The 24,484-nt window shown below is 46.7% G+C and overlaps 2 protein-coding genes and 1 non-coding gene across 4 annotated transcripts in view; 1 reads left to right on the forward strand and 2 right to left on the reverse strand.

The window, feature by feature from the left end:
- The window catches only part of RPUSD3 (RNA pseudouridine synthase D3), an 18,452-nt gene extending 17,140 nt beyond the window's left edge, over positions 1 to 1,312 (forward strand). Inside the window, exon 10 of the transcript XR_010793965.1 lies at positions 1,244 to 1,312. The gene's annotated coding sequence lies outside the window, so the exon portion shown is untranslated. The remainder of the gene's footprint in view (positions 1 to 1,243) is intronic.
- Positions 92 to 23,164, reverse strand: TTLL3 (tubulin tyrosine ligase like 3). 2 transcript variants are annotated; one of them, XM_066618380.1, is made up of 11 exons: positions 22,957 to 23,164; positions 16,264 to 16,331; positions 15,217 to 15,345; positions 14,978 to 15,092; positions 13,705 to 13,824; positions 10,477 to 10,669; positions 9,317 to 9,465; positions 8,092 to 8,335; positions 6,709 to 7,144; positions 3,771 to 4,323; positions 92 to 505 (listed from the first exon to the last, which is right to left on the reverse strand). In XM_066618380.1, the coding sequence occupies exons 1-11, from the start codon at positions 23,114 to 23,116 to the stop codon at positions 288 to 290; spliced, it is 2,385 nt and encodes a 794-aa protein (XP_066474477.1). In that variant the 5' UTR covers positions 23,117 to 23,164; the 3' UTR covers positions 92 to 287. The 2 variants fall into 2 exon arrangements, with proteins under 2 accessions (XP_066474477.1, XP_066474475.1); XM_066618378.1 differs by lacking the exon at positions 92 to 505 and having other exon boundaries at positions 3,239 to 4,323.
- LOC136643377 (U2 spliceosomal RNA) lies at positions 20,282 to 20,472 on the reverse strand. Its single transcript, XR_010793989.1, has one exon. It is a non-coding gene; the product is annotated as a U2 spliceosomal RNA (small nuclear RNA).
- Positions 23,165 to 24,484: the final 1,320 nt, after the last annotated feature.

Raw genomic sequence — 24,484 nt, forward strand, 5'->3', positions numbered from 1 at the left:
CACATGCAACAAATCCTACATTCAAAAGTTGGTACCACAAGAAGCAGCTGCTACTGCTGCTGCAGTCATCCTAGGAATGTAGGTGTGGGAACAATCAAGGGTCACTGGTTTGGGTGAAGGAAACATATCCAAATAAAAGTGGTGACAACATGGCTGCTGCCTGAAGCTGCAAGACGTCAGAATAAAAGTTAACTTTAAAGGCTTCCCCATAGGTAGCAATGCAGAAGGAGACAACGAGAGGCAGTTCAGTATGCAGAGGTGGTCAGTAAAGCATCATTAAGTCTTCTTCAGGGTAGGAGTGAAGGGAAGAGAGTTGTCCCAGAGGCTCCCAGGGACCCCCTGTACACCTGTACCTGGCAAGGGGTGAGCCTCTTGCGGTAGCGGAGTTTGTGAACTTTCGGAAGCATAGCCCCAGCTCTGGAGCAGCGGCACAACACTTGCAAACTTGCCAAGGGCTTTCCATCTTTGCAGAAGAGGCAGGGCAGCTTGTGGGGTGCAGCAGGGCCTGGGAAGGAACCAATAATACAGCACATGGACTTAATGAAGAAACCCAGAAAAGTCCTACTCCCCAAGGTGACACTTGCATGCAGATGGCCAGCTGCTGAGGCACGCGTAGAAAACAGTAACAAAATGCACAGCAGTCTCCAAAGCAAGACAAAAGCCTCTGGGCAGCTCCAGCCTGCAACACCGAAGGGGGGCCCAAGAGGCTATTCCTAATTCCAAACTCAACTTACCTTCACCTGCAGCTGCCAGCAGATTATAAAGCTGAAGCTCTAAGAAGCAACAGCCAATACAGGGAGAAGGAAAATATTAGTACACACTGTATGCACAACTACAGAGCCAGTTCTGAGGCTGGCAGTAGAGAAATATCTGACAACACCTGTAGACTGAAACACACACTGCTCTTAACACACAGGTGTCACAGCAAGGGACAAAGGCCCTTCAAAGGAGAGACACCATCGGACAAAATGCCTTGCTAGAAGGTCATGATGAGGGGCACCAAACTTCTATAAGCAGTGAAAACAAGGCCAGGGTTTGAAAAGATGCTCACAGGAGCCTTTCATGGAAACTGTAGGGAAAAGGGGACTGAGTGCCTGCATGCTGTGGGATTTTATTGATGGAGGGATTTCAGTGTAGTTCCCTATGGCAGAGAGAGAGAAAGCACTGGAATGGCAATGCCTATTTTAGTACCTTCAGGGAGTAACACAGGGATGCAATCAACCTCTCTCTCTCTCTCTTACAGGACTCTTTATCAGCTGAAACACAGCCAACTCCTGCTTTCTCAGCACTGCATCTCTGACCCTGTACATTTTGGAAGGATAAGCTGGGAGGCCTGGCATGAAGCTGTTAAATGGGTACACGCACTCACTGCCATCTGTTCTCATCTGCACAGATTTCTGTCTCTTTTAAAAGGTACAAGAATGTTTTTTAAAGGCAGACGGCCTACAGTGGTCTCAGACATTCTTTTGTCCCTCACAGAAAACATTGGTTCACAGCCTTGCTCATCTCTCACCTTGACCACTGGTCAACCTGCTCCGCTCTGCTCTTTTGGTGGCTCACCTCGGCTACCTTGCATCCATCCAGCATCCTGCCACCAAAAACACTGTCCTCCCTCATCACTTTGATCACATCATGCTCTTCCTTAAATGCCTGCACTGGCTTCTAGTCTGTTCCCAGATCTGGCACAAATACTTGTCCTTAACCTCAATCTCTCCATGGCTTCTCCACACTTTATCTCTCGTGTTCTCTTATCCCACTACACACCTGTCTGTGACCTTCAGGTACACTATCCTCAGCTGCCTAAAGGTCTCCTGCAGTTACAAAAGTCCACCCCTACTCCCTCACTGTCTCCTATGCCCAAACCCCTTCCCAGATCACCTCAGAAATGTCTCCTCTCATACTTCCTTCAAACCCTGCATCAAAATCCACCTTTATTGTGAAGTGGCATTCCTCCCAGTAGTTCCTGAGGCTGCACTCCTAACCACTTCCCTGAGAGTAAGCCCCATTGAACAAGATAGGACTGACTTCTGAGTAGACCTGGTTGGGATTGTGCCCTTAGCCTGTTGGCCAGGAAACTTAAGTACATGTACATGAAATAAAAGCATATTCTTCCCTTCCTCTGTTTTTTCCTTGTGCCTATTTATATTGTGAGCCCTTTGGGACAGAAACCTATATTTTGGTTATTTAGAGATACGTGTAGCACAGCAGTTGGACTTCAGCACTTGAATTTGCCTGAGACTCACTTGCTGCCCAGTCTGCCTGCCCGCCCTTTGATGTCTATTAAAGACCTGACTTTTTCAGCAGATCAGAGTGTTTTGCATTTACTGTCTGTCCTGTTTGTGATCAGTGTTTTGTTGCAGTGTAGTTTTGATTTTTGCTTTATTTTTACTATTTATCTGCTGCTGTTTTAATCATGATCTGCAAGTCTCCTTGAGCTTTGGAAAGGCAGGATATATATTTTCTAAAATAAAGAAAATAAAATACATTTGCTGTTGGTTGTTCACGCACTCTGCTTCAGTCCTTGATGAAATGTTTGAAATTTGTTCACCCAATAAAACGACAGTGGTATGCACTTGTAGTTTTGGGAAAGAGCAACAGAGATGTAGAGGTACAAGAACAAGGACATACTGCTACTCCATTATTCAACACTGACACCTTAGTGCTGTCCACATTCGGTATATTCAGGCTGTTCTGCATCACCATGTGGTCCAGAAACATCATGCAGCTGCTTCTAGAGTCAGCATTTGAGGTGCTACTGTGTGTGCTATAGTCATGAGAAGAGCTGGAGCTCCTTGCCTGTTGCCCTTTCCAGTTATGTACCAAAGATCTCAAGTAAACAGGGCTCAATGGCACATGCAGACATATATTGTTTCTGTTTGTTTGCTGTGTTCTCCCTCCAGTTCTGAATCCATTTCTGCTTGATTAGTCAGCTTTTGACCAGCTGAGCCACATCACTTACTCTGCACTCTGGATTAACCCATTTTTGCCTGGCCCACAGGTGTACGCATTTGGTCCCTGTTGCATATATGCAACATTGGGCAGAAATGACTTAAACCCCTTGGATGATGCCTGCCAGTGGCAGTGGAACTGTTCTTGCTTGCAATCACTACATACCCTGTATAGGCTGCATTCCGATTGCATCCCTGCTCACTCTGAGGCCATCCCTGGGGCCAAAGTCCTGGTCTTTATCTCCCAGACTCTCTGTGCTCTTCCTCTGAGCCTTAAATCTTCCATCCATGCAACACTAAAGGCAGTCCATCCAACTTCCTCATACCCATTCGCCCTGATCTGCTGTTCCCCCTGCCATTACAGACTCTGGTCAGCTTTCCTTCAAAGTTCTTTATTGAGACGGAGAGTCCAGCTCCTAGAAACATGATTTCCTACCCATGTAGTGTGCCCTGCCCCTGTCCCCGCATGTTGCCCAGACTCTATATCATGATTCCTGCCTGAAGCAACAACCTCAAGGTCAGGGTTGCTCCTGTGTCACCGGTAAGTCCTGTCCCTCCTTGGTCGCCACCTTCGGAACATAGATGTCCGAATGGCATTGAGTTGGGCAGCTGACGAAAGAGTCAAGCCCTGAGGGAATGGAGGAGTTGCAGGCAAGGGCATGCTACGCATGTAGGACTGCCCACAGTTCCACCTGTATTCTTGCGTTCTGGCCTTCACAGGGTAGTGGGAGAAAGAGAGGTGAGCACCGGAGGCTGGCGGTTTCCTAGAGGCAGAGAAGCGATGCATGTCCTGCACTTGCCCCTTCAAACACAGCTCCCTACCTGGCACTTGAGTTTCTTTGCCAGGCAGCTGCACTATCACACCGGTGCACTTGGAAAGTTTAGCGTGACGGGGAGTGGACTCCGTAGCGTGACGGGGAGCGCGATTGGTCAGCTTCTGGGAGTTGGATTTGACACAGAGAGGAGCAGGGCGTGCCAACTTCTCCCCTGAGTTGGCAGTAGAGGTAGCCACGCCATGTGCTATCAACACCTTCCTGTTAGGGAATTCTGGTTTGTTGGGCAGCTTGACTTTTGCTGAAGATGAAGAAGTGACCTTAGCTGAAAGAGCCTTCTCCTTCGTTTTGTTCTCCTTTCCAGGGGCAACCAGCTCTGCTGACTTTCCATTTCCTGCTGCCCAGCAGGGGGTAGGTGCCCGGGGGCTACTGTGATTGCCATGTCGGTAAGTCAGTTTAGGGACCTGGCGATGCTGTGGGCCACCACTGTTCTTCATATCACCTGGTATAGCGATTTTTTGGCACGGAGACGGAGGCTTCCTGACTGTGGAGCCTTCTACCAAAAGGCTAATGCCAACATACTGGGGAACCTCCACTGCAGCCTGAGGAAAAGAGAGAAGCGGGGTGAGAAATCTAAGCAGAACTCAGCTCAGGTGCTGAAAGAAAGGCAGCAGAGATTCCCAAGGCCCTTGGCTTGTGTAGCTGCCACAAGAGTTGCTCAAGCTGTTGAGTTAGGGGTTACAGAGTAAGCTTCAGGCTTGTAGGACCTTCAAAAAATGTTTTAGTAGAACACCCAAGAGGTTCACCAGTTACAGCTAAATATAAAATAGTAACTTGGGGGCAGATATCTACTGGGATACGCACTGGGATAAGCAGCACACACAAATAGAAATCTACAGTGTAATAAAGACCAGCAGGTGGAACTATTTTTTTCTGTAAACAGCAGCTGCAGGGAATGTCCAGTCTGAACTGGGACTACAATGTGGGAGACATTAACACTTTGCTTCCACCACAGCCCTCCACCTCTCATACACATATACAGAGAAAGAGAGAGAGAGAGAGCGAGAGAGCAGGTGCTGTTTACTCCTGGAAGAAACTTGCCACTAGGATAAATTAAAACTTTCTTCCTGGGGCAAATAGGCAGCCACTGCTGTTTGAGTGAAAGAGAGATCCAGATTGGAACTGTGGCATAGACAAACCCTTTACCTTAATACGAAAGCTCCTATGCATACGTATCCTGACACTGCCTTGCCTGGCAGCTCGATCCTAAATGGGCCTCGCACCGCTGCGACACTCATTCCAGCAGCGCAAGGCCCTTTACAGTTGTGCTGTGTATGTCCGTCATCCCAGAAGGTATTTGGAGATGCATGAGAAGGTGAAGAGCATGGGTTGTGTGCCTTGCTTCTTTCCCCATCCCTGCAAGGGGGGCTTCATCAGCTTCACTGGATCACCACAGGGAACAAGTTAAAGTCCCCCTTTTCCCATACATGATCCCTCACAACAGATATTTCCTGAACAAAATACAAGCTCACCAGCTCTAACAATGGGCTTAATGCAATGTGTAGCTTGGGGGAAAAAGCAAACACCTCCCATCACATAGTATTGTCCCTTGCAAAAGAAACACTAGAACCAGGATGTTGCTTAATGACGGGTGTACAGAGGATCCTTCCTTGGGTGTGTATTGGAGCAATGGCCCAATCCTATTATATAGCCAGAATGAGCATCCAGGCTATGCAATGCCCCTTACAGCTCACACAGAACGCAACAAGCCATTCAGCATGGCCTGGCCACCTCCAAGACCGGTGAGTGGCTGGCTCTGCACACCAGCGGATCAAGGACGCTCACTGGCAAGTCAGAGCAGGGGGTGGGAGGGAGGCAGAGAGGGGATGGAACAAGGTGAGAAGGAGGAAGAATCAAGGCTGGGAAGTGAGTGATATTGGCGGCAGCAGCACATGCAGATATCCTATACCCCTTCCCAGCCTTGATCCCCTGTCGTGTGTCCATGTGGACTTGCACCAGCGATATAGCTGGTGCAAGTCCAAGTAGACCCAGCAAGCTGGCTTGGACTTAACCCAGATCAGAGGAACAAATGTTCCCTTACCCCAAGAAAGCCTCGAGAGACCAAAACTGGTGCAGCTGCATCATTGCACAGGGAGTTGTGGGACTGGGCTAAAGGTTCATCACTTTGTTTCTTTCAGCTCTATGGTTCTATCAAATAGCTTGGCTGGAATAACCAAAAACCAGGTTCTGGACAAAAATATAGTTCTACTGATGGATCTCTTTTTCACCTCATTGCTTGTGAACCAGGTGCCTTTGCTCCACAGGTCCTCAAACTTTGTCTGAGATAAGCATCTTTAGGTCAAGCAAACAAAGATGGTAAAAAAAGAGAAATGGGCAGGCTGGGAACCCTGACCTCCATACTAGGAAAAAGCAAACCAGAAAAAACCATACAGAAAGGAGCAGCGTCCTGTGAGAGAAACCTCTGAGACTTAAAAAAGGTTAGAGAAACTGGAGGCTTACCCACTTTAATTCCCAACACCAAACATCAAGACAAACAGTAGCTACTTTTGTGCTGTAGTGCTTGGATGCTGGTGAGCTGGCACTGCATTCCCAACAGGTCAAGGGACACACTGGACAGGAAAAAAAAAAGTGTGCTTCTTTTGACATGAACTGTTCCTTTTATTGAGTTCCTAGCACAGTGCTTTAAGCGCTGAAGATGGCCCTAAATGAGCATCCCCAGCCTTTCTGTTGGACATCCAGGGCTCCTGCTGCTTGGCTCCTTAGACATCTAATTGATCTGAAACACTCAATGAAGAAAAGAACCATCTACACCAAAGCTACAGGAGGAATGCATAGTGAAGACCCCAAAGGCAGGGAGACAGGGCCACCAGAAGGCATGTAAGGCAGCATGGGTGGCTGCCTTGTCCAAGCTGCTCCACAAGAGCCACAGGCCCTGTGGGTGAGGCTGGGCAGACAGAAGTACTAACCTGTTTGTAGATCAGTTCAAAATTTCCTGTGTTGCAGGTGCGGTCATACTTGCGGTCAATAACCACACGGAGAGTGTCCTCCTGCACACTGGCACAAAGCCGGGTGGTGACAGCAGTGGAGGCCGCCATGGTGGGGCTGGCATTGATCTCAATTAGCCAAGGCTGATAGTTTTCCCCAAAAAGGAAGTCTGCACCGTAGAGCTCAAAGCTGTTTTTGCGGAACTCTACCACATCCTGCGAGGTCTGTATGGCGTGAATGATTGCAGCCTTCATGCCAGGCACAATCACTTCTGACCAGGCATCCGGTGCACCCATCTGCCGCAGGTAGACCTGGAATTGTTCCGATGACCACATGTTGTCCGGAGGGAGCTCAGAATGGCGGTTCAGCGAATTCTCATAGTGCTTCTGGATGGAGTTATTGCAAAGATGGATGGAGCTGAATTGAAGAGGATGATGGGATCAGTACCCCAAGGAGAAACTCTATGCAACGGATACTGGATGTGGACACAGGAGCTCCTCTCATTCTCCTCTCCCCTGCCATTCCCCTTTTCAAATCCAGTTAGAGTGGGAGAAGGAATGAGGAAGGAATCTCCCTCTAATCTGTTGTCTGAGGCAACCACTTCATACTGCTTCACAAATGGACCAGCTCTGCTCCCTGGAACTCCACAGCACCTTCTTTTTCACATCCTCCCTAAATAGATCTCCATTTGCTTCCACTTTCTAGTTAGTACAGTACTTCCGTTTTTCTGCTACACTGTTGCCCAGTCCCCTCCCTCCAGAGGCTCTCCAAGGCCAGAAGTGTGTGACTGCTGCTTGACAACTGCCTGCCTTGTCTCCACCTCCTGGTGACAGGTGAAACTACATGTTATGCAGCCAAGGTGCACCGCAATGCTAGAATATCCAGTTAAATAATATCTCTAGTTAAAGTATTTCAGGTAATTGGGTCTTGAACTGGGCTACATGATGCCATAATGACTCTCCAAGGTTTCAGGCAAAAGGTATTTCCCAGATAATTGGCTTAATTTTCAAAGCAGTTGTTCATAAACTATCTGCTCTGGTGTGTTGTGGAAAACTTTGCAGGTTTTAATGAGACTTCACTTTAGATTGTGAGTGGATTGACTAGATCTCCTTGATGAAGTCCCAACAAAGATGTCAATCCCTGTATTGTATGTCTACCTTGTGCGCACACCTGGTTGGCAACCTTCAGTCTCGAAAGACTATGGTATAAGCCTACAGCACCTGGTATTCCCAGGCGGTCTCCCATCTAAGTACTAACCAGGCCTGACCCTGCTTAGCTTCCGAGATCAGGCATCTGCAGGGTAACACATACATTATGAAGCTGCTAGGTTCCAAAAAAGGAATAGATAGGAAATGCAAACTCACGTGTCCAGGTTGCGGAGGGAAAAGGGCTGTGTAGAGAAGCGGACATAGCTGTGCCGGTAGAACCAGATGGTAAGTGGGTTCCAGTCAGTCACCAGGAACCACTGACGCAGGTCAAATTTGGTACCAAATATGAGCAGCGGTCTCTCGATGTATTTCTGTACCACCCATTTGCCATCTTTGACAATCATGGGGTCACAGTCCACTAGCTTCACAATCTCCTCCAAGCGGTCCATGCACATGATGCCTGTTAGAAAAGGCTTGCTCATGGCCATAACAGAGACAGTCCAGTCCCACCTCATCTATTTTCAAATCAGCTCAGAGCACAGCTAAACTTCATAACCCCTTTCTGCAGTGACTAAAGCTAGATACAGATCCCTTCACAAGTGACAACTGATGTATCAGATCCCACAAAAGACTTCACTGCCAACTCGTAGGGGCCACCATGGGCACTTGTGGTGCCGGTAATGAAGCTCTATTCCAATTGCAGGGCTGCTTAATGTAGAATCTTCCTCCACTGTGCTTGTGAGTGTGTTCGCTCTGTGTGGCTGAGCAGCTACACACCTTCCTGCAGAGCTCCGCACAGTGCAGAGCTCAGCAATGATGTGTGCAGCTGTAGGAGCGGCCTGCACACCAGCATGAACCCCTTACAGGGAATACTGCCCGTGACACCATCAGGATGAGGAGTCCTGGGATAACCAGATTGTCACCAAGGCTGGCAAGGCTCCAACATTCTCTTGGAGTTGGTTCATGAGTGGATAACCTTGAGCACAAATGAGTTTTAGCTAAAGTGACAATATAGGATAGCTGAGGGCAACAGACAATTCATTCTCAGCTATTCAAACATGGATGCAACTTCTATATAGGTGGTAAGCTTCTTCCTGTGCGCCCCCCCCAAAAAAAAATTCACCTTCTGCAAAACATGTCCTGGTCCCTCACAAATATGGCTGTTATTAGATAATTCAAGTCTGTCCAGATTTTTCTAGTTCTGTACCAAAGCCTTCCACTTACTAAAGGACCAGCTTCCAGTCCCTGTATAAGTTGTACACAATAGTATAAAGCAAAAAAAATGAGATGCATGGGGGGGGGGAAATAATGGCATCTTTTCTCATGAGGAATGAATTCGAGAAGTACTTCTGTATTAGTCTGTTGTACACTATAGGATTATCTTGGAGATTAAGAGGACTCACATACACAAACAAATCCCACATGCCGCACACACTCTTACCTCTGCCCCGGGACTTGGCTCCTGGCTTAACAATCCAGATGTTCCTGTCACCTTCCATGTCCAGCTGTGGGATGACCTTTGCTAGTCGGTATAAGAGATCTTCGCATCGCTGAACATGGGCACCGGTCTGCATGAACTGTGCTCCTTCACTGCAATCACAAACACTCAGAGCAATGACCCCACCATTCTTCTGACCTCACATCCTACTCAATTTGAGCAAATAACTGCTCTAGGCACAAACTTTACATCAGGTTTCAAGGGTGAGCAGGGGAAGGAATGCCATCTTGGAATCAGCAGTGCAATGGACTGCAAATCCCAGAATGCTGAGTATTGCCATTTTATAATGAACAAGTTTTCAACCCCCTCAGCTGCAGAAGGAAAAATCAAAGATATGTGGGCATTTTCAACCCAAGTCTCAGGATCTTGTTACACATAACATTTGTCATGTCTCCAGATCCTGTGTTTGGAATTTAACCAAATGCTGAAATTTTTTTTCCCCTTCTCCCAAAGCTGTTATAAAGGCTTGGGGAAGGCAATTTCATTGGAAAAATAACATGGGGGAGGTTCCCCCCAAATCTTGATCTAGATTAGACTGAAAGAAGAGCGCTGCTGGATCAGAACAAAGGCCCATTGAGTCCAGTCTCCTGTTTCCCACGGTGGCAAACCAGAAGCACACAAGAGTGTATGAAGGGAACAGACCACTCCCATGGTTGCTCCCTACAACTAACTAACTGGGATGGAAGCATACTGCCTCTGAGCCTAGAGATACCATATCACAATCATGAATAACAGCTTTCAATAAAAAATTTAATTAAAAATGTCTTTCCATTAAAAAATAATCACACTTCCAAGGATGCTCAAAAAAGAGAAAGAAAGCGACAATATGGGGAAGGGCAATTAGGGAGATGATACTATGTGATTTGTGTTTCTCAGGAACAAGCGACAAAACCAGGGTTCTTTCTAACAGCACCAAGTATCTTACTACTAAGCAAACAGGATTATTCTGCTCAGCCAAAATAAGTGTGTTTGTGTATTATAAATAATGCAAATTCATGTTAATATGGTCAATGGGCTAAACATTCCACTTGCAAAATGTGGGCCTTTTGGCCTTGGGAGCTTAGTGCTTTTATGGTGTTGACTTCCAGATCGCCTGTACTTACTGGACTACCTGATAGTAGCCATGTAAAAAATATTCCCAGTGTGACTTGGTCATTAGCAGAGGAGAGCCATAATCTCTGTCAATGTCCTGATGCCTCAGGCTGTTCAGGTGCTCCTCACAGGCATGGATCGCTGTCTCGATCAGCCGGGTTGAGACTATGGCCCCTTTCTTTCGGCTGGTGTGATGCTTGGGTTCTGCAAATGAAAGATGCAACAAATGGTAGTAGGTGGATGTAGGACTGCTTACTTGTGGGAAAGGCAGAAATGCTGTGCCTGGTTCTACACCTGAATCAAAGCAAACTTTGTCAAGAATAAACCTCTGCTAACTGGGCAAAGAAGCCCCACTTAAAGTGATAGCTCTCTTATACCCAGGAAGGAGAAGGCAATTGTTTCTATTCATCCCAGCAGAGCAATGTATTCAGTGGTTCTTTACCGGTATCTCCTTTGTGTTTCTTTTTTAGACGGTGAGCCCTTTGGGGACTAGGAATGGTCATCTGGATCTTTTTTCCTATATAGACTGCTTTGAGAATCTTTTCTGTTGAAAAAGTGGTATATACGGTACAATTCTGATTGTACAACATAAAAATCTTGCTGGAAGTGCTTCCAGCTCGGGAGCAGACGGCTGGCTCTCGCGCAGGTGCAGACAGGCTGTGGAAACTGATCAAGGTCAAATCAAGTGGCTTGGAGCATTGTAAGTAGTGACTCCATCGCTATAGCGATGAGGATGCTAGACTGAGAGGGAAGGAAGAAAGAATCAGAGAAGTATGCGTGGTAGGAGTTTTGACTCTCATAGAATGTGGGCACACATTCAGTGCAATCAGGGCTTTCTTCATCACACAAGTTGGGCTGTCCCACACTGCCAATCATCCTTCAGCAGTGGCCTTTCTTGGATTCGCAGAAATCCCAGCAACACTTGCATATAAAGTGATTTCCTACCCTGACATTCACAGGGGACTTCCTCCCCCCTGTGTTGGGTGCTGGGTGCTCCCCGCATGTTTCTATACCTCTGTTCTTCAACCAAGGAAACAAGGTTCCCCTGAATGGAAAAAATGGGCTCTCCCACCTGGTTCCAAGCAAGAAATTCCCCCAAAATTAAAAGTTAATGGGGGTGGGTGGGTGGTTTGGTGGTTTTTTCCAAGGCAAACCTCTCATTCAAAACCCAGGAAGGGAGCTTTTGGGTGGCCATGCAAGCTCAATCACCTTAGGAAAATTCATTTGCGCCCAGTGGGGGCAAGTCAAGCATGCCTCTCACACACACCCTGCCCCCCTCCCACACCAGTTCTACAGACTGCAACTTCAGCCACAGGAATATCGCTTCACTCTGAGCAAAACCGATGTTTTAAGATCAATGGAGGCAAATGTTCTCAAACCGCTGTTCAGATGCACACAATTTTTGCATCTTTCTCTCCAACTTGCTGCAAGTGAAGAGGAGAATACTGGCTTTTAAAGCCAAAGCGAAAAAAGAAGGAGTTGTGGCAAAGAAGTGCTCACCAGGAGAACAGTCGAGGATGGCATCTTACCACCCAAACTCACAGATATCAAGAACAATTTGGGTTCTGCAAATGGTTAAAAAAACCTACATGGAAGGTTCTGAACTCATGGATTAAGGGGGGAGGCAAAAGGGAAAGAGATATTTGGATATTCCATGTACGCAATCCACAGGATAAGGAAGCCCCAGTAGGTACTGCTTCCTAACATGCGCTTATTCTGTGGAAAATGCCAGCTACCATGTGGGTCTTTGCACATTTGGTGTATACCTCAATCTCCGAGATCAATTTGGTTTCTCTTGCTTAGAATACACACACACTCCAGAAACTGTCACCTTAGCTCTTTCTTTGTTCTTTTCTCTGCCCACCCAAGAGATGAAGGGAGAAATTTGACACTCTCACTTTAGCCCCTCCTCTCAAGGAGAGGTTACCTGAGGTTACACCAAGCTCAATTGTGGCCTCTTTGTCTGATCTCGGAAGCTAAGCAGGGTCAGGCCTGGTTAGTACTTGGATGGGAATACCGGATGCTGTAGGCTTATACCATAGTCTTTCGAGACTGAAGGTTGCCAACCATTATTATGTTCCAGAGAAATCCCCAATTCAGAATTGTATTTGTCCAATAAAATGTAGGGTTATATTAGCCTAATAAAGACAATGGCAGACTACTGCCTTTAAAATTCCAAGATGTATTTGTTCTGGAGTAAAACACTCAGTCCAAGACCATTTAAAAATGTAAACCATTAGCACATCCTATTTCACCACAACTACTACCATCAAGCTGCAAGGGCATTCTAGATATCCCAAATAAAGAGAGATCAAGAAGAAGAATTGCTTTCATCTCAATTACTCCAGTGAATATCTTGAATTCTTTGAGTGAACGTGCATATGAAGCTCTTTTCAAGAAGCTCATAACCAATCCAGCTAGGCAGGATTTCATAAAATGCAGCACTGATTGAGATACTCTTCAGGGAAATGCTCTTATTAAAGGAATCTAAAATGGCTCCTGCGTGGTTTTTCAGTGCAGAGCAGCTTCAGCCAAGCCATTTGTTCTCAAGCAGGTACAGGATTTTAAAAGGAGGAAAAGAGAGCAGTGCACACGAGTGAGTTACTGGCCCTGCCTCTTCAAACCTCTGAAGTCTCAGATTCATAACAAGATCGTACCTCCATGTTTCTGGGGCAACTAAGCACCTGGAAAATCAGGAATGACATCATGCACCCTGAGCTGGGTACTACATTTCAGCTGAGCAGCAAAAACATTAGAATTTCAAAAGAGGAAAACAGAAGGAACTTACAAACTGGCTGCTGGTGGGTGACAAACAAAATTAAATGACAGGAAATGAAGGAGACCCGAATTTCTGTAAGGACTGGGTGCTATGCAAATGTTGTTAAAGTACTTTAAAATGGTGGGAACTATGTCAAACAACTGAGGCTCACTTTTGGACAAGGCAAAGTTTAATTAACTTGAAGAGCAAAAGATCTTGGGCCTACCCAACAATGGACTAAGACAAATAGCAAGGGAGAGAATCAAAGACCATTTAAGCATTACATGTGAAAATGCACTAACACCACATACAGAAATATTCTTATTTTTGCTGCAAACTCCTTGCATAATTACAGACAAGCAAAATTTCTGCTGTCCCTGCTTATGCTACTCAATGGAACCCAAACTTCCAGGCATAAATGCACTTGCTAATTCCTGGCTGGTTTTTAAATGCACAAAGAACTCCCACCAGTTATACTTACCTGGAGACTCCTGGGCATCATTCTGATCAGAATCCAGTGCTGCCATGTCAGAGGGATCATTCCAGTATCGATTTACCACCACCTTCAGAAGGCTCCTGGCTGCAGTAAGCTGAAAATCTTCTACCATGAGAGAAAGAAAGACACTGATCGTGGACTCATGTTCTAAGGGTATATTTATTTCAGTTTCTAATCTCACTCCTTTACAAAGGATTCAGCATTGGTAATAATAATTTTAAGGGAAGCGCATTTAAAACACAGCTGAAGAATACATTTTACAAGGTTATGGGGTATAAAAAATGGATTAGAACTATTTCACATGAATTACTCCTCCCCATTAAAAGACAAGCTGTACAAGGACTTACAGAGCTTGGCAAAAGCCATTTCCCCAGGGCAAAATCCTACCCAAATGCAATAAGACCACCATTCCTACATTCTGTCATCTCCATTTGCATCTGACCTTGTCAAAATTTAGACATTTCAGGGACATGACTTTTTTTATGTCATGACGTCTTCCTTTTTTGACAGAGCTCTGCTGGTCCCGCTCCCTCTACCTGCCCCACCTTCCCTCCTCCGTGGAATGCAACCCCCCCCCCCACCTCTGCACCGGCCAGAGCAAGGAAAGAGCTCTGTGCAGCATGCAATGGGCCTCCAGCCAGCACTAACTCCGCACTGAATTAGTACTGAGCTGGCATCAGCGCTGACCCAGCTGACCCAGTGTCGCTTTACAGCACATTTGCAATGCTCAGTGCTGGCAGAAGGCCACTGCTGGATGGTCTGGATCGGGCCCTGAATTAGACAGCAGAACAGTGAGGGGCTCCTATTTCTGTCCACCTACTTGCCTCCACTGCTCCTCATTCTTCTCCTTCCACTCCTTGGATTGGAAAAGGAAGATGAGGACTGCGGGGAAGAGGAATTTGGAGAGGAGAAGAGTACTGAGCTAGAACATTGGAGAGTAGGAGAAGCAGAGGCTGAGAACGCTGGGTAAGGAGGGTAGCATTTGGCATGTTGTCTTAGGCTTCAGGAAGTCTTGAGCTGGCCCTACATCACAATATGAAAGAATAGACAAAATCCTCAAGGAAACTCTCAATTAGAGACAATTAAGAACCATTTTTTTGTGAGTAGGGAACTGGGAGGGGAGGTTGCTTGTGATCCACAATATGATGTCAATTTTTGCCTCAGTGATCCATGGGCTCCTAAAGGTTGGGAACCACTGCTCTAAAGACAAGGAGTTTCTTCCCCTCATCCTCCCCAAGAAAAGCACCACAGATCTCACCAATGAAGGCATGCTTTTCATCTGCAGCTCCCAGCCGGTAACACCGTGGAAAAAATGTATCAGCATCAGCCTGGTCAAACCATGGCAGATTTCGTAGGTTAAGACACAGCCCTACCTGCGAAAGAAGGGACAACTTTGCAACAGCTGAGCTTCCTGATTCATTCATTCTATACAAGTCATTCTGCCCAGCTCCTGCAAGTTGCTGAAATTAGGTTCATAAGGATCAGAACTCTGCCCACCTTGGTAGTGAAAGAGCCTGCCTTGGCAAAGTGATTCATCATCTGGTCTTTGCGCAAAAAACGGCAGTCAATGACATCACGCCGGTTGGTCCAGATGAAGTAGGGGGTCTGGTTGCGAACCAGCCTTGACTGTTGGTGAAAGAGAAATAGTAAAGAGGTGTGAAAGCCGTATGAACTTGCTTTGTACCAAGTCAGACCACTGGTCCATCTAGCTCAGTATCGCCCAGTCCGGGGTCCCCAAACTTCTAATTGCCATGGGCACATCACCGTCTTTCTTTTATGGGGGGATGGACTGTGTCAGTTATAGAAAATAATACATACATTTTGTACGTAACTCTTAAGAATTTTCATAATATTAGAAAAATATTTGTGGCTGTGGAGCTGCTCCCTCTCTCTCTCTCAGTGGAGCTCTCAGTGTAGCAGTTGTTTTATCCACCAGGAGGAAGAGGGTGCATGGCGGTGAGAGGAAGGAGGAGCACCAGCAGGCGTTACATAATTACGGCCACAATCCTAACCAACTTTCCAGCACCAAGGTAAGGGCAATGCAACTCTGAGGTAAGGGAACAAACATTGCCTTTACACTTGAGGAGGCCTCCATGACTGCCCCCCAACTGCAAGATGCAGCACATGCCCCACTGGCACAGCTATGCCAGAGCTGGTTAGGACTGTGCCCTATAATGCTTAGCAGGCCAGTCAGTTGATGGGCTCGATGTGGGCTATTGGCCAGTTTGGGGACTGGTTTGCAGTGACTGGCAGCAGTAGGGTTTCAGAAAGGGGTCTCTTCCAGCTCTACCTGGGGAGGCTAGGGACCGAATCCAAGACCTTCAGCATGTGAACCACATCTTCTACCACTCTACCTGCTGCTGCCCCATCCCTTAAGCCTGGCGTAATAGCACTGTTGTTCGAGAGGTGGGTGGCATGAGTCAGTGTAGACAACAATGCTGGTAGTGGAGGAGGTGATGTAAGGATCATGCTGAAAAATGTAATGGGAGGACTGCTGAAAATCAAGAATTTAAGGCGTGGGTCACCATGTGAAGCCAAACTAACCATGAGACTATAGGTCCCTTCATCGTCATCATCCAGTTCATCTTCATCCTCTTCATCATCATCATCATCTGTGAAAGTATTGGTAGAGCAATAGTTGGGATAAGGGCCACCAAAAGAACAACCAAGAGAGAAAGGCTTCTGGGTTTTTTATTGTGGACCCAACACAAGAACTCACTATTTCTGTGTAAATTTACACACAAAACTGGTATCTGAGTTTACACATTTTCCTCTTTCCTTCAAGTTCTTTTTTCATTTTGTGTCATCTGTATTAGGGTCAAACTACATGTGATGTTAAACCTATTATTCTTGCTGATGAGCTTGTTTTTAACTGACTGAACAGCAGCCAGACCAGGGTACCTTGCACTGAGAGTGCTATAGGGATGTTGCAGTAGTGTTAACTCTATGCCCCCCACATAATTACACAGTTGCTATTTAATAAGAGAAAGAGAAAAGCTCTTGTTTGGTGCCATGGGAACTCTATTTCCTTAATAAATAGTGTGCCAAGGAGCAGGACGAAGACCCATATTGGGACTACGTAGAAAAGTAATGCTATATCCTATAATATTTACCTATGATGGTAAAATATATAAACAAAATAACTGACAATTTGCTGTCTTTTGATGGTACCCCAAAATCTGTAGACTTATGTGGGTCATCTCACTTTGTTTGACAGTAGGGCAGACCAGTGGCGTCGCTAGGGGGTGTGGACCGCACCGGGTGACGTGCACGGGGGGGTGATGTGCACTGGGGGGGTGACGTGCTAAAATTGTGGTGGTTAGGAGTAACCCCATCATATTATATACCATTGGATGCGGAATTTCAAGTGGAATGCAATGCAAAAAACCTGAGTGAAATATCTCCTTTCTATCAAACGTTATGGCCAAAAAACTGGAGAACAACAAATGCGTGGATCCCTATGGAAAGTGAAAGTGAGCTGTATAGTGTGTGTACTCGTGAGTAGGCAAACGTGTCTTAGTCCGTCAGAAAGGGCAGGCTGAAAGGAATCCAACAACACCAGACTGGTCCTGATCCGATGAACACAGCTACCCAAAAACACCTGAGAAGGAAGTCCCTCCCTCCAAGCAGATGAATGTGTTGAGTCCTATGGAAAGTGAAACTAAGCCTCACAGTTGCATTTACTCATGAGTAAGCAAACATGCCTTGGCTGGTGTGGGAGATCAGTTGAAGGAGAGTGCAAGGCTACCAGAATGGTCCTGATCCTATGCACCTGCAGCTAAACAAGTGCTCCAGAAGGCAGTCTCCCCCTTCCACTAAAAAGGATCAAAATAGAGGCTTCAGCTGATAAGGCGAACTGTTTTGAGACATGCAAAGCCAGGTGGATCCTGACAGTGATCTGGTTTGAACAGAAGTTCTTAAATTGAACTGGGCACTGTTAAAAGGGCTAAAAACATTACTTATTTTGGAGGGGGGTGTTATTGCAGGCAGGCTACAGAGGAAATTTACTTGGTGGAACAGGGCTGGCTTCTGCTTATTTAATTATTTGTTTTACTTTATTTATACTTATTTATTTTAATTTGCCTGATGATGTCACTTCCACCATGACATCACTTCTGGTAGGTCTTGGAAAGATTGTCACTCTAAAAAGTGGGTCCCAGTGCAAAAAGTTTGGGAACTGCTGCAATAAGGTGCTAGTAAGTTGACACCCTGGGGGTGTGTATGTGGGACCACTGGTGACCAAAATCACTAAAATAACAGTTTGGAGGAATAATACGTTCATGTTATATATTAATCAATGTGTAATTTCATGCAGAATGTGTTCTATCTTTGTTCTATCAAAAGGTACAGCCAAAAAACCAGTGGGGGCGGAGTGATGGTACATCACCACGCCTACCACCTGGGGTGTTGCCCCACCTACTGAATGGGGGGTGACGCACATCCTGCACCAGGTGACACGAACCCTAGAGACGCCACTGGGGCAGACTCTGGCAAGAAGTGGGAGGTGAGGGAAAATTATAATGACTGATCCTGTGCACTCAGAATGGAAATGGTAAAATGCTACAAATCCACAATGCCATTTACACAAATACATGTGCACAAATCTTTAGGTGCCAAGAGCAGATTTCAAATCAACAAACAGTTTTATGTACTGGATCACTGCATAACACTGAAATTGTGGAATGCTTTCTCTCTGTAGAGAGAAGCAGTACAAGAAAATTGGGGAAGTAACACACAATGATTCACTAGCATTGATCTAAAAACACAATCCTTAGGTCTGTTGAAGGCTTGGGAGGTACATCTTGTTATAAAAATATGAGGTAAATCAACAGACAGGCTGCCCATGTAGGTTGGTATATTAACGAACAGCCAGCCTTTGCAACCATCTGCAGCTCCCCTCCTCTGGATTTTACCCTCATAAAGGACTAATTTAAACTCAGTATGTCCAAAATTAATCATTTTCTTTTCTTTAATTTCTTTTTTTCTAAAACATAAAACAAAACACAATAAATCTATTTTTATACCTGTTGGTTACTTCTTTATTGCTTGCATCTAAATACTACATAAAGATATACACAACCCAGCTCTCTTTTTCTTCTTTAATCCTTAGCTGGCACTTGGGAAACAAGTCCTCCTCTCAACCAATATACTGCTGTAGGTCCTGCTGGGATCCATGTGTCATTCATTCACAACACAGCCCATGCATCTGAAGCTAACCTTTCTGTTTTCTACGACAGAGTAAGTTCTCATGGAAGCTTAGAAATTGCCTACAGTCTCTGCTACGATGTTCTAGCTACTAATTTGTTCTAGCAGCCAGAGAACAGCATCTTTAATATTATCATCAACTCTAGTATTTTAATAATGGGCTGCATCAGAGCTTCTGAGTCCTGCACAGTTCAAACCCAGCTGTAACAGGGCATACCCAGTTGTGAGAATAACTCTCTCATGGGGCCACCTCAACTTGCATTCTTTCCTCTCAAAGCTCTGGAGGCTCAGGACATTCATGTGTAGACAGACTGCACTTGCTCCCGGTGTGGAAGGGATTGTCACTCCCAAATCGGCCTTTTCAGCCACACTAGACGCTGTGCCAGAACCACCTTTCAGAGCGCGATACCATAGTCTTGCAAGACTGAAGGTTGCCAACACTCACATTACACAACAGAATTGATTGTATCTCTGCCTTACTGTTTTGTGAACATGATTACAGAAGTTTGTGAAGGGCTTTAACTTCATAGCAGCAAAACTACTGCCAGTGGTATGCCACTGGAAGCGATGAGAGGCACTGGCTTTACATACTCTTCTTTACAAGAATATCAGTGATTCTTGTAAAGAAAAGTATGATTTTTATGCCACTGGTGGTTAACAGGCTGTCTATATGACTCCAGTACTGCAGTGCATTGGAGTGTCCTCTCCAGTGTGCGAAGCCTGGGTAAAGAAGGTATGGAGGACAGGCTGTTACTCATGCAGCAAATCCCCCCTCTCCAGGTCACTGAAATCATCCAAGAAAAAAAGCCCGCAGTGTTTTTTTAGCTTGCAAATGCAAAACAGTATTTGCAAAGGCCTAAAGTATCACTTGTGAATGCAGGCCTCAATTCTTGACCCTTATTGACCCATCTTGTGTCTTGAGGCAGAAAAAACAGTGCCTGCAGACATGCAGACCTGATCACTGCCCCATTTCTTATTCAAGGAGAGGTGTGCAGAGGTGTGGGTAGGGAGGGGCCATTCACCCTTCCCCCATTAAGTTAGATAAGAGTCTTTAGAGAAGCAAAAGCCTAAAAATACAGCAGCATCAGGTTCAGGGGCCCTCCAGGGTAGTGGGAGGCAGAGAAACAGAAGCAGGGCTCTTGAGAGGAGGAGGAGAGACCCCAGCAGAGGTGTGAAGAGCCACATCAGTCAGTGAGGAAGCCCACAAATGCAGCAGCTTCTGCAGCATCAGGTTAAGCAACCCAGATACCTCCAGGGAAAGAGAAGCAGAGCCCTGGAGAGTAGGAGGAGAAACCCCACAGAAGAGAGGAGAAGAGCCACTTCAGTCTGTCTTTGCACACCAGCAGATTCCCCCCAAGGGGGGTGCACCGTTCCTGGAGGTACTGCAATACCAGGCCGATGCGTGGAGTGGACGGAGCAAGCCCCTATTCCATCTCCCAGTCCCAAAAATCCATTTAATATGTAGTCCTCAAATAGAGGACGTATCAGATATTAAACTGATAAGAACAGATACTACACTTGATCTTAGCCAAAAGGCCGAGAAGCGATACTACAGCCCAGGAAAACCCCACAGCCCTGCTTGGTGGCTCCTCCTCCAGCCACCCAAGAGCAGCACTTTGCCTTCCGGAGCCCAGTGGCACAGCCGGCACGGCCTCGTTCACCATCACGTGGAATCCACTCTGCAAACATGTCTTTGCACACCGTGGGGGAAAAACACCCTCCTTTCGGGCACTTCTCGGCTCCCTTCCTGGGATTCTTCTCCCCTCCGCAATTTCACCGCCAGCATGGGATCTGCATAACTCTGCCCAGTTTCCCGTCATGCTCCGACAACCCTTTGATGGCCAGCTGTGCAGCGTTGCTCTTTTCCGAAGCTCAGCCGTGCGCCAGGTGGCAGTGTTGCCTTTTGGTTCACGAGTGTGGCTGGAAGTCCTAAAGTGCTGCAAAGAGATCATCGTCACTGAGCTCCATGAAATCCTCTGTCTCTGCTGGAGAGAAGGTGGAGTACCTCAAGACATGAGGGATGCAAACATCATCACGCTGTACAAGAACAAAGGCGACAGGGGTGACTGCAACAACTACTGTGGCATCTCTCTCCTTAGCGTTGTAGGAAAGCTGTTTGCCCGAGTTGCACTAAAGAGGCTCCAGGTACTTGCAGAATGCGTTTATCCAGAATCGCAGTGCGGATTCCGAGCCAGCAGGTCCACCACTGATATGGTATTCTCCCTTAGACAACTGCAGGAGAAATGCAGGGAACAACGACAGCCACTCTTTATAGCCTTCATAGATCTCACAAAGGCTTTCTAACTGGTCAGCAGGGACGGCCTATTCAAGATTCTCCCCAAGATCGGATGTCCACGCAGGCTCCTCAGCATCATCAGGTCTTTCCACAAGGACATGAAGGGTACTGTTGTCTTCGATAGCTCCACATCAGACCCCTTTGACATCCGAAGTGGAGTGAAGCAGGGCTGTGTTCTTGCGCCAACCTTGTTTGGGATTTTCTTCGCTGTCCTGCAGAAGCAGGCCTTTGGAACTGCAACAGAAGGCATCTATCTCCGGACCAGATCAGACGGAAAGCTCTTCAACCTCTCCAGACTGAGAGCAAAGTTCAAAGTCCAGCTGAAATGCCTGCGTGACTTCCTCTTTGCCGATGATGCAGCTGTCACTACCCACTCTGCCAAAGATCTCCAGCAGCTCATGGATCGTTTTAGCAAGGCCTGCCAAGATTTTGGACTGACAATCAGCCTGAAGAAAACACAGGTCATGGTTCAGGATGTGGACTCACCTCCCTGCATTACAATCTCTGCGCATGAACTGGAGGTTGTCCATGACTTTGTGTGCCTTGGCTCAATGATCTCCGACACTCTTTCGATACCGAGCTAAACAAACGCATCGGTAAAGCAGCCACCATGTTTTCCAGACTCACAAAGAGAGTCTGGTCCAACAAGAAGCTGACGGAACATACCAAGATCCAGGTCTACAGAGCTTGCGTCCTGAGTACACTTCTGTAATGCAGCGAGTCATGGACTCTTCGCTCACAACAGGAGAGGAAACTGAACGCTTTCCACATGCGCTGCTTCTGACGCATCCTTGGCATCACCTGGCAGGACAAAGTTCCAAGCAACACAGTCCTGGAACGTGCTGGAATCCCTAGCACGTATGCATAGCTGAAACAGAGACACCTGCATTGGCTTGGTCATGTCGTGAGAATGGGCGATGGTTGGATCCCAAAGGATCTCCTCTATGGAGAACTTGTGCAAGGAAAGCGCCCTACAGGTAGACCACAGCTGCGATACAAGGACATCTGCAAGAGGGATCTGAAGGCCTTAGGAGTGGACCTCAACAGGTGGGAAACCCTGGCCTCTGAGCGGGCCGCTTGGAGGCAGGCTGTGCAGCATAACCTCTCCCAGTTTGAAGAGACACTTGGGCAACAGACTGAGGCAAAGAGGCAAAGAAGGAAGGCCCATAGCCAGGGAGACAGACCAGGGACAGACTGCACTTGCTCCCAGTGTGGAAGGGATTGTCACTCCCGAATCGGCCTTTTCAGCCACACTAGACGCTGTTCCAGAACCACCTTTCAGAGCGCGATACCGTAGTCTTTCCAGACTGAAGGTTGCCAACTACTACTACTGCAGTGCATTGACTTTCTATGACAGGGATGTCAAACATAAGGTCCATGGGCTAGCTGCGGCTCCTGGAAGCAATTTCTCCGGCCCTGTTATAATGAACAAGATCTGCACTTTTTCTCTTCTGATATGTGCAGCTAATGAGTTTCTATGTGAGAACAAAGTGCTTATTTCTGGCCATGACCTGCTTATTAATTACATCACTTCCTGCTTAATTAAGTAACTTCTGGCACTCAGCAAGTGCCACGAATGCTATTTGGCCCCCTACATGAAATGAGTTTGACACCCCTGTTCTATGCACTGCTATCAAAAAGTTTCTGCGTATGCAAAAACTCAAAGAGGCGGAAAGCTATGTGTAGGTAACAAGCAAAACAAAACCGACATGGGCAGGTTCTCAAGCAGGCCTTACCTTCATCAGGTGCATCACTTTCATCTCCTTCTTCCTCCTGCTCCCAATCAGGCACTCGTTCCTGCTTATTAGCAATTTTAGGCAACTTGGGAAACTTTCTCTCCACCCAGCCCCTGCCACGCAGTCGTCTCCGGATCACAGGGTAAGGGCCATGCACCATGAAGATCTTCCTTTGCTGGGGTTCCGGGGAAGAATGAAGAGGATTAACCACATTGCACTGCAGGAGCATGACTAGAAAGGGCCTGTCCTAGTGCCAACACTCCTGAAACAATGGAACAAGTACTCCAAGAAGGGGAGACAGCCAGGGCAAAGGCTCAAAGGTAGTGACGGGTTGAGCCAGCAACCCTCACCTTGATGGCCCTCTCCACATACAGCCTGGCTTGCTTGAGGCGCTCTGGATTGAAGGAGAGGCCAAAGCTGATGCTCCGCTGAATGCGTCCATCGATCAAAGAGGTTGCACACCCTAGAAAGGAAGATCGTAATGCGTTAGCCTTCCCTGCTAACCTCATGCAATGGGGAGTAAAGTCTTTTGCCTGAGGCATTGCAAAATCCCCCCATTTTTCCTAATCAACAGTCAAAAGTCCAAAAGCTAGGCTGGGACAAGAGCCAGTCTGCACAGATTCAGATACTAAATCCTAGGGAGGTAATGACAAGGAAATTCATGGAACAAGGATTTGGTTGCTGGTAAGAACATAAGAACAGCCCCACTGGATCAGGCCATAGGCCCATCTAGTTCAGCTTCCTGTATCTCACAGCAGCCCCGCCAAATGCCCCAGGGAGCACACCAGATAACAAGAGACCTGCATCCTGGAGTCCTCCCTTGCATTGGCATTCTGACATAGCACATTTCTAAAATCAGGAGATTGTACATACACATCATGGCTTGTACCCCGTAATGGATTTTTCCTCCAGAAACTTGTCCAATCCCCTTTTAAAGGCGTCCAGGCCAGACGCCATCACCACATCCTGTGGCAAGGAGTTCCATAGACCAACCACACACTGAGTAAAGAAATATTTTCTTGTGTCTGTCCTAACTCTCCCAACACTCAATTTTAGTGGATGTCCCCTCGTTCTGGTGTTATGTGAGAGTGTAAGGAGCATCTCTCTATCCACTCTTTCCTTCCCGTGCATAATTTTGTATGTCTCAATCATGTCCCCCCTCAGGCGTCTCTTTTCTAGGCTGAAGAGGCCCAAACGCTGTAGCCTTTCCTCATAAGGAAGGTGCCCCAGCCCCATAATCATCTTAGTCGCTCTCTTTTGCACCTTTTCCATTTCCACTGTGTCTTTTTTGAGATGTGGCGACCAGAACTGGACACAGTACTCCAGGTGTGGCCTTACCATCAATTTGTACAACGGCATTATAATATTAGCCATTTTGTTCTCAATACCTTTCCTAATGATCCCAAGCATAGAATTGGCCTTCTTCACTGCCGCCGCATATTGGGTCGACACTTTCATCGACCTGTCCACCACCACCCCAAGATCTCTCTCCTGATCTGTCACAGACAGCTCAGAATCCATCAGCCTA

The sequence above is a fragment of the Tiliqua scincoides genome, chromosome 2, assembly GCF_035046505.1.
Source record: "Tiliqua scincoides isolate rTilSci1 chromosome 2, rTilSci1.hap2, whole genome shotgun sequence".
NCBI classification, from domain to species: domain Eukaryota; kingdom Metazoa; phylum Chordata; class Lepidosauria; order Squamata; family Scincidae; genus Tiliqua; species Tiliqua scincoides.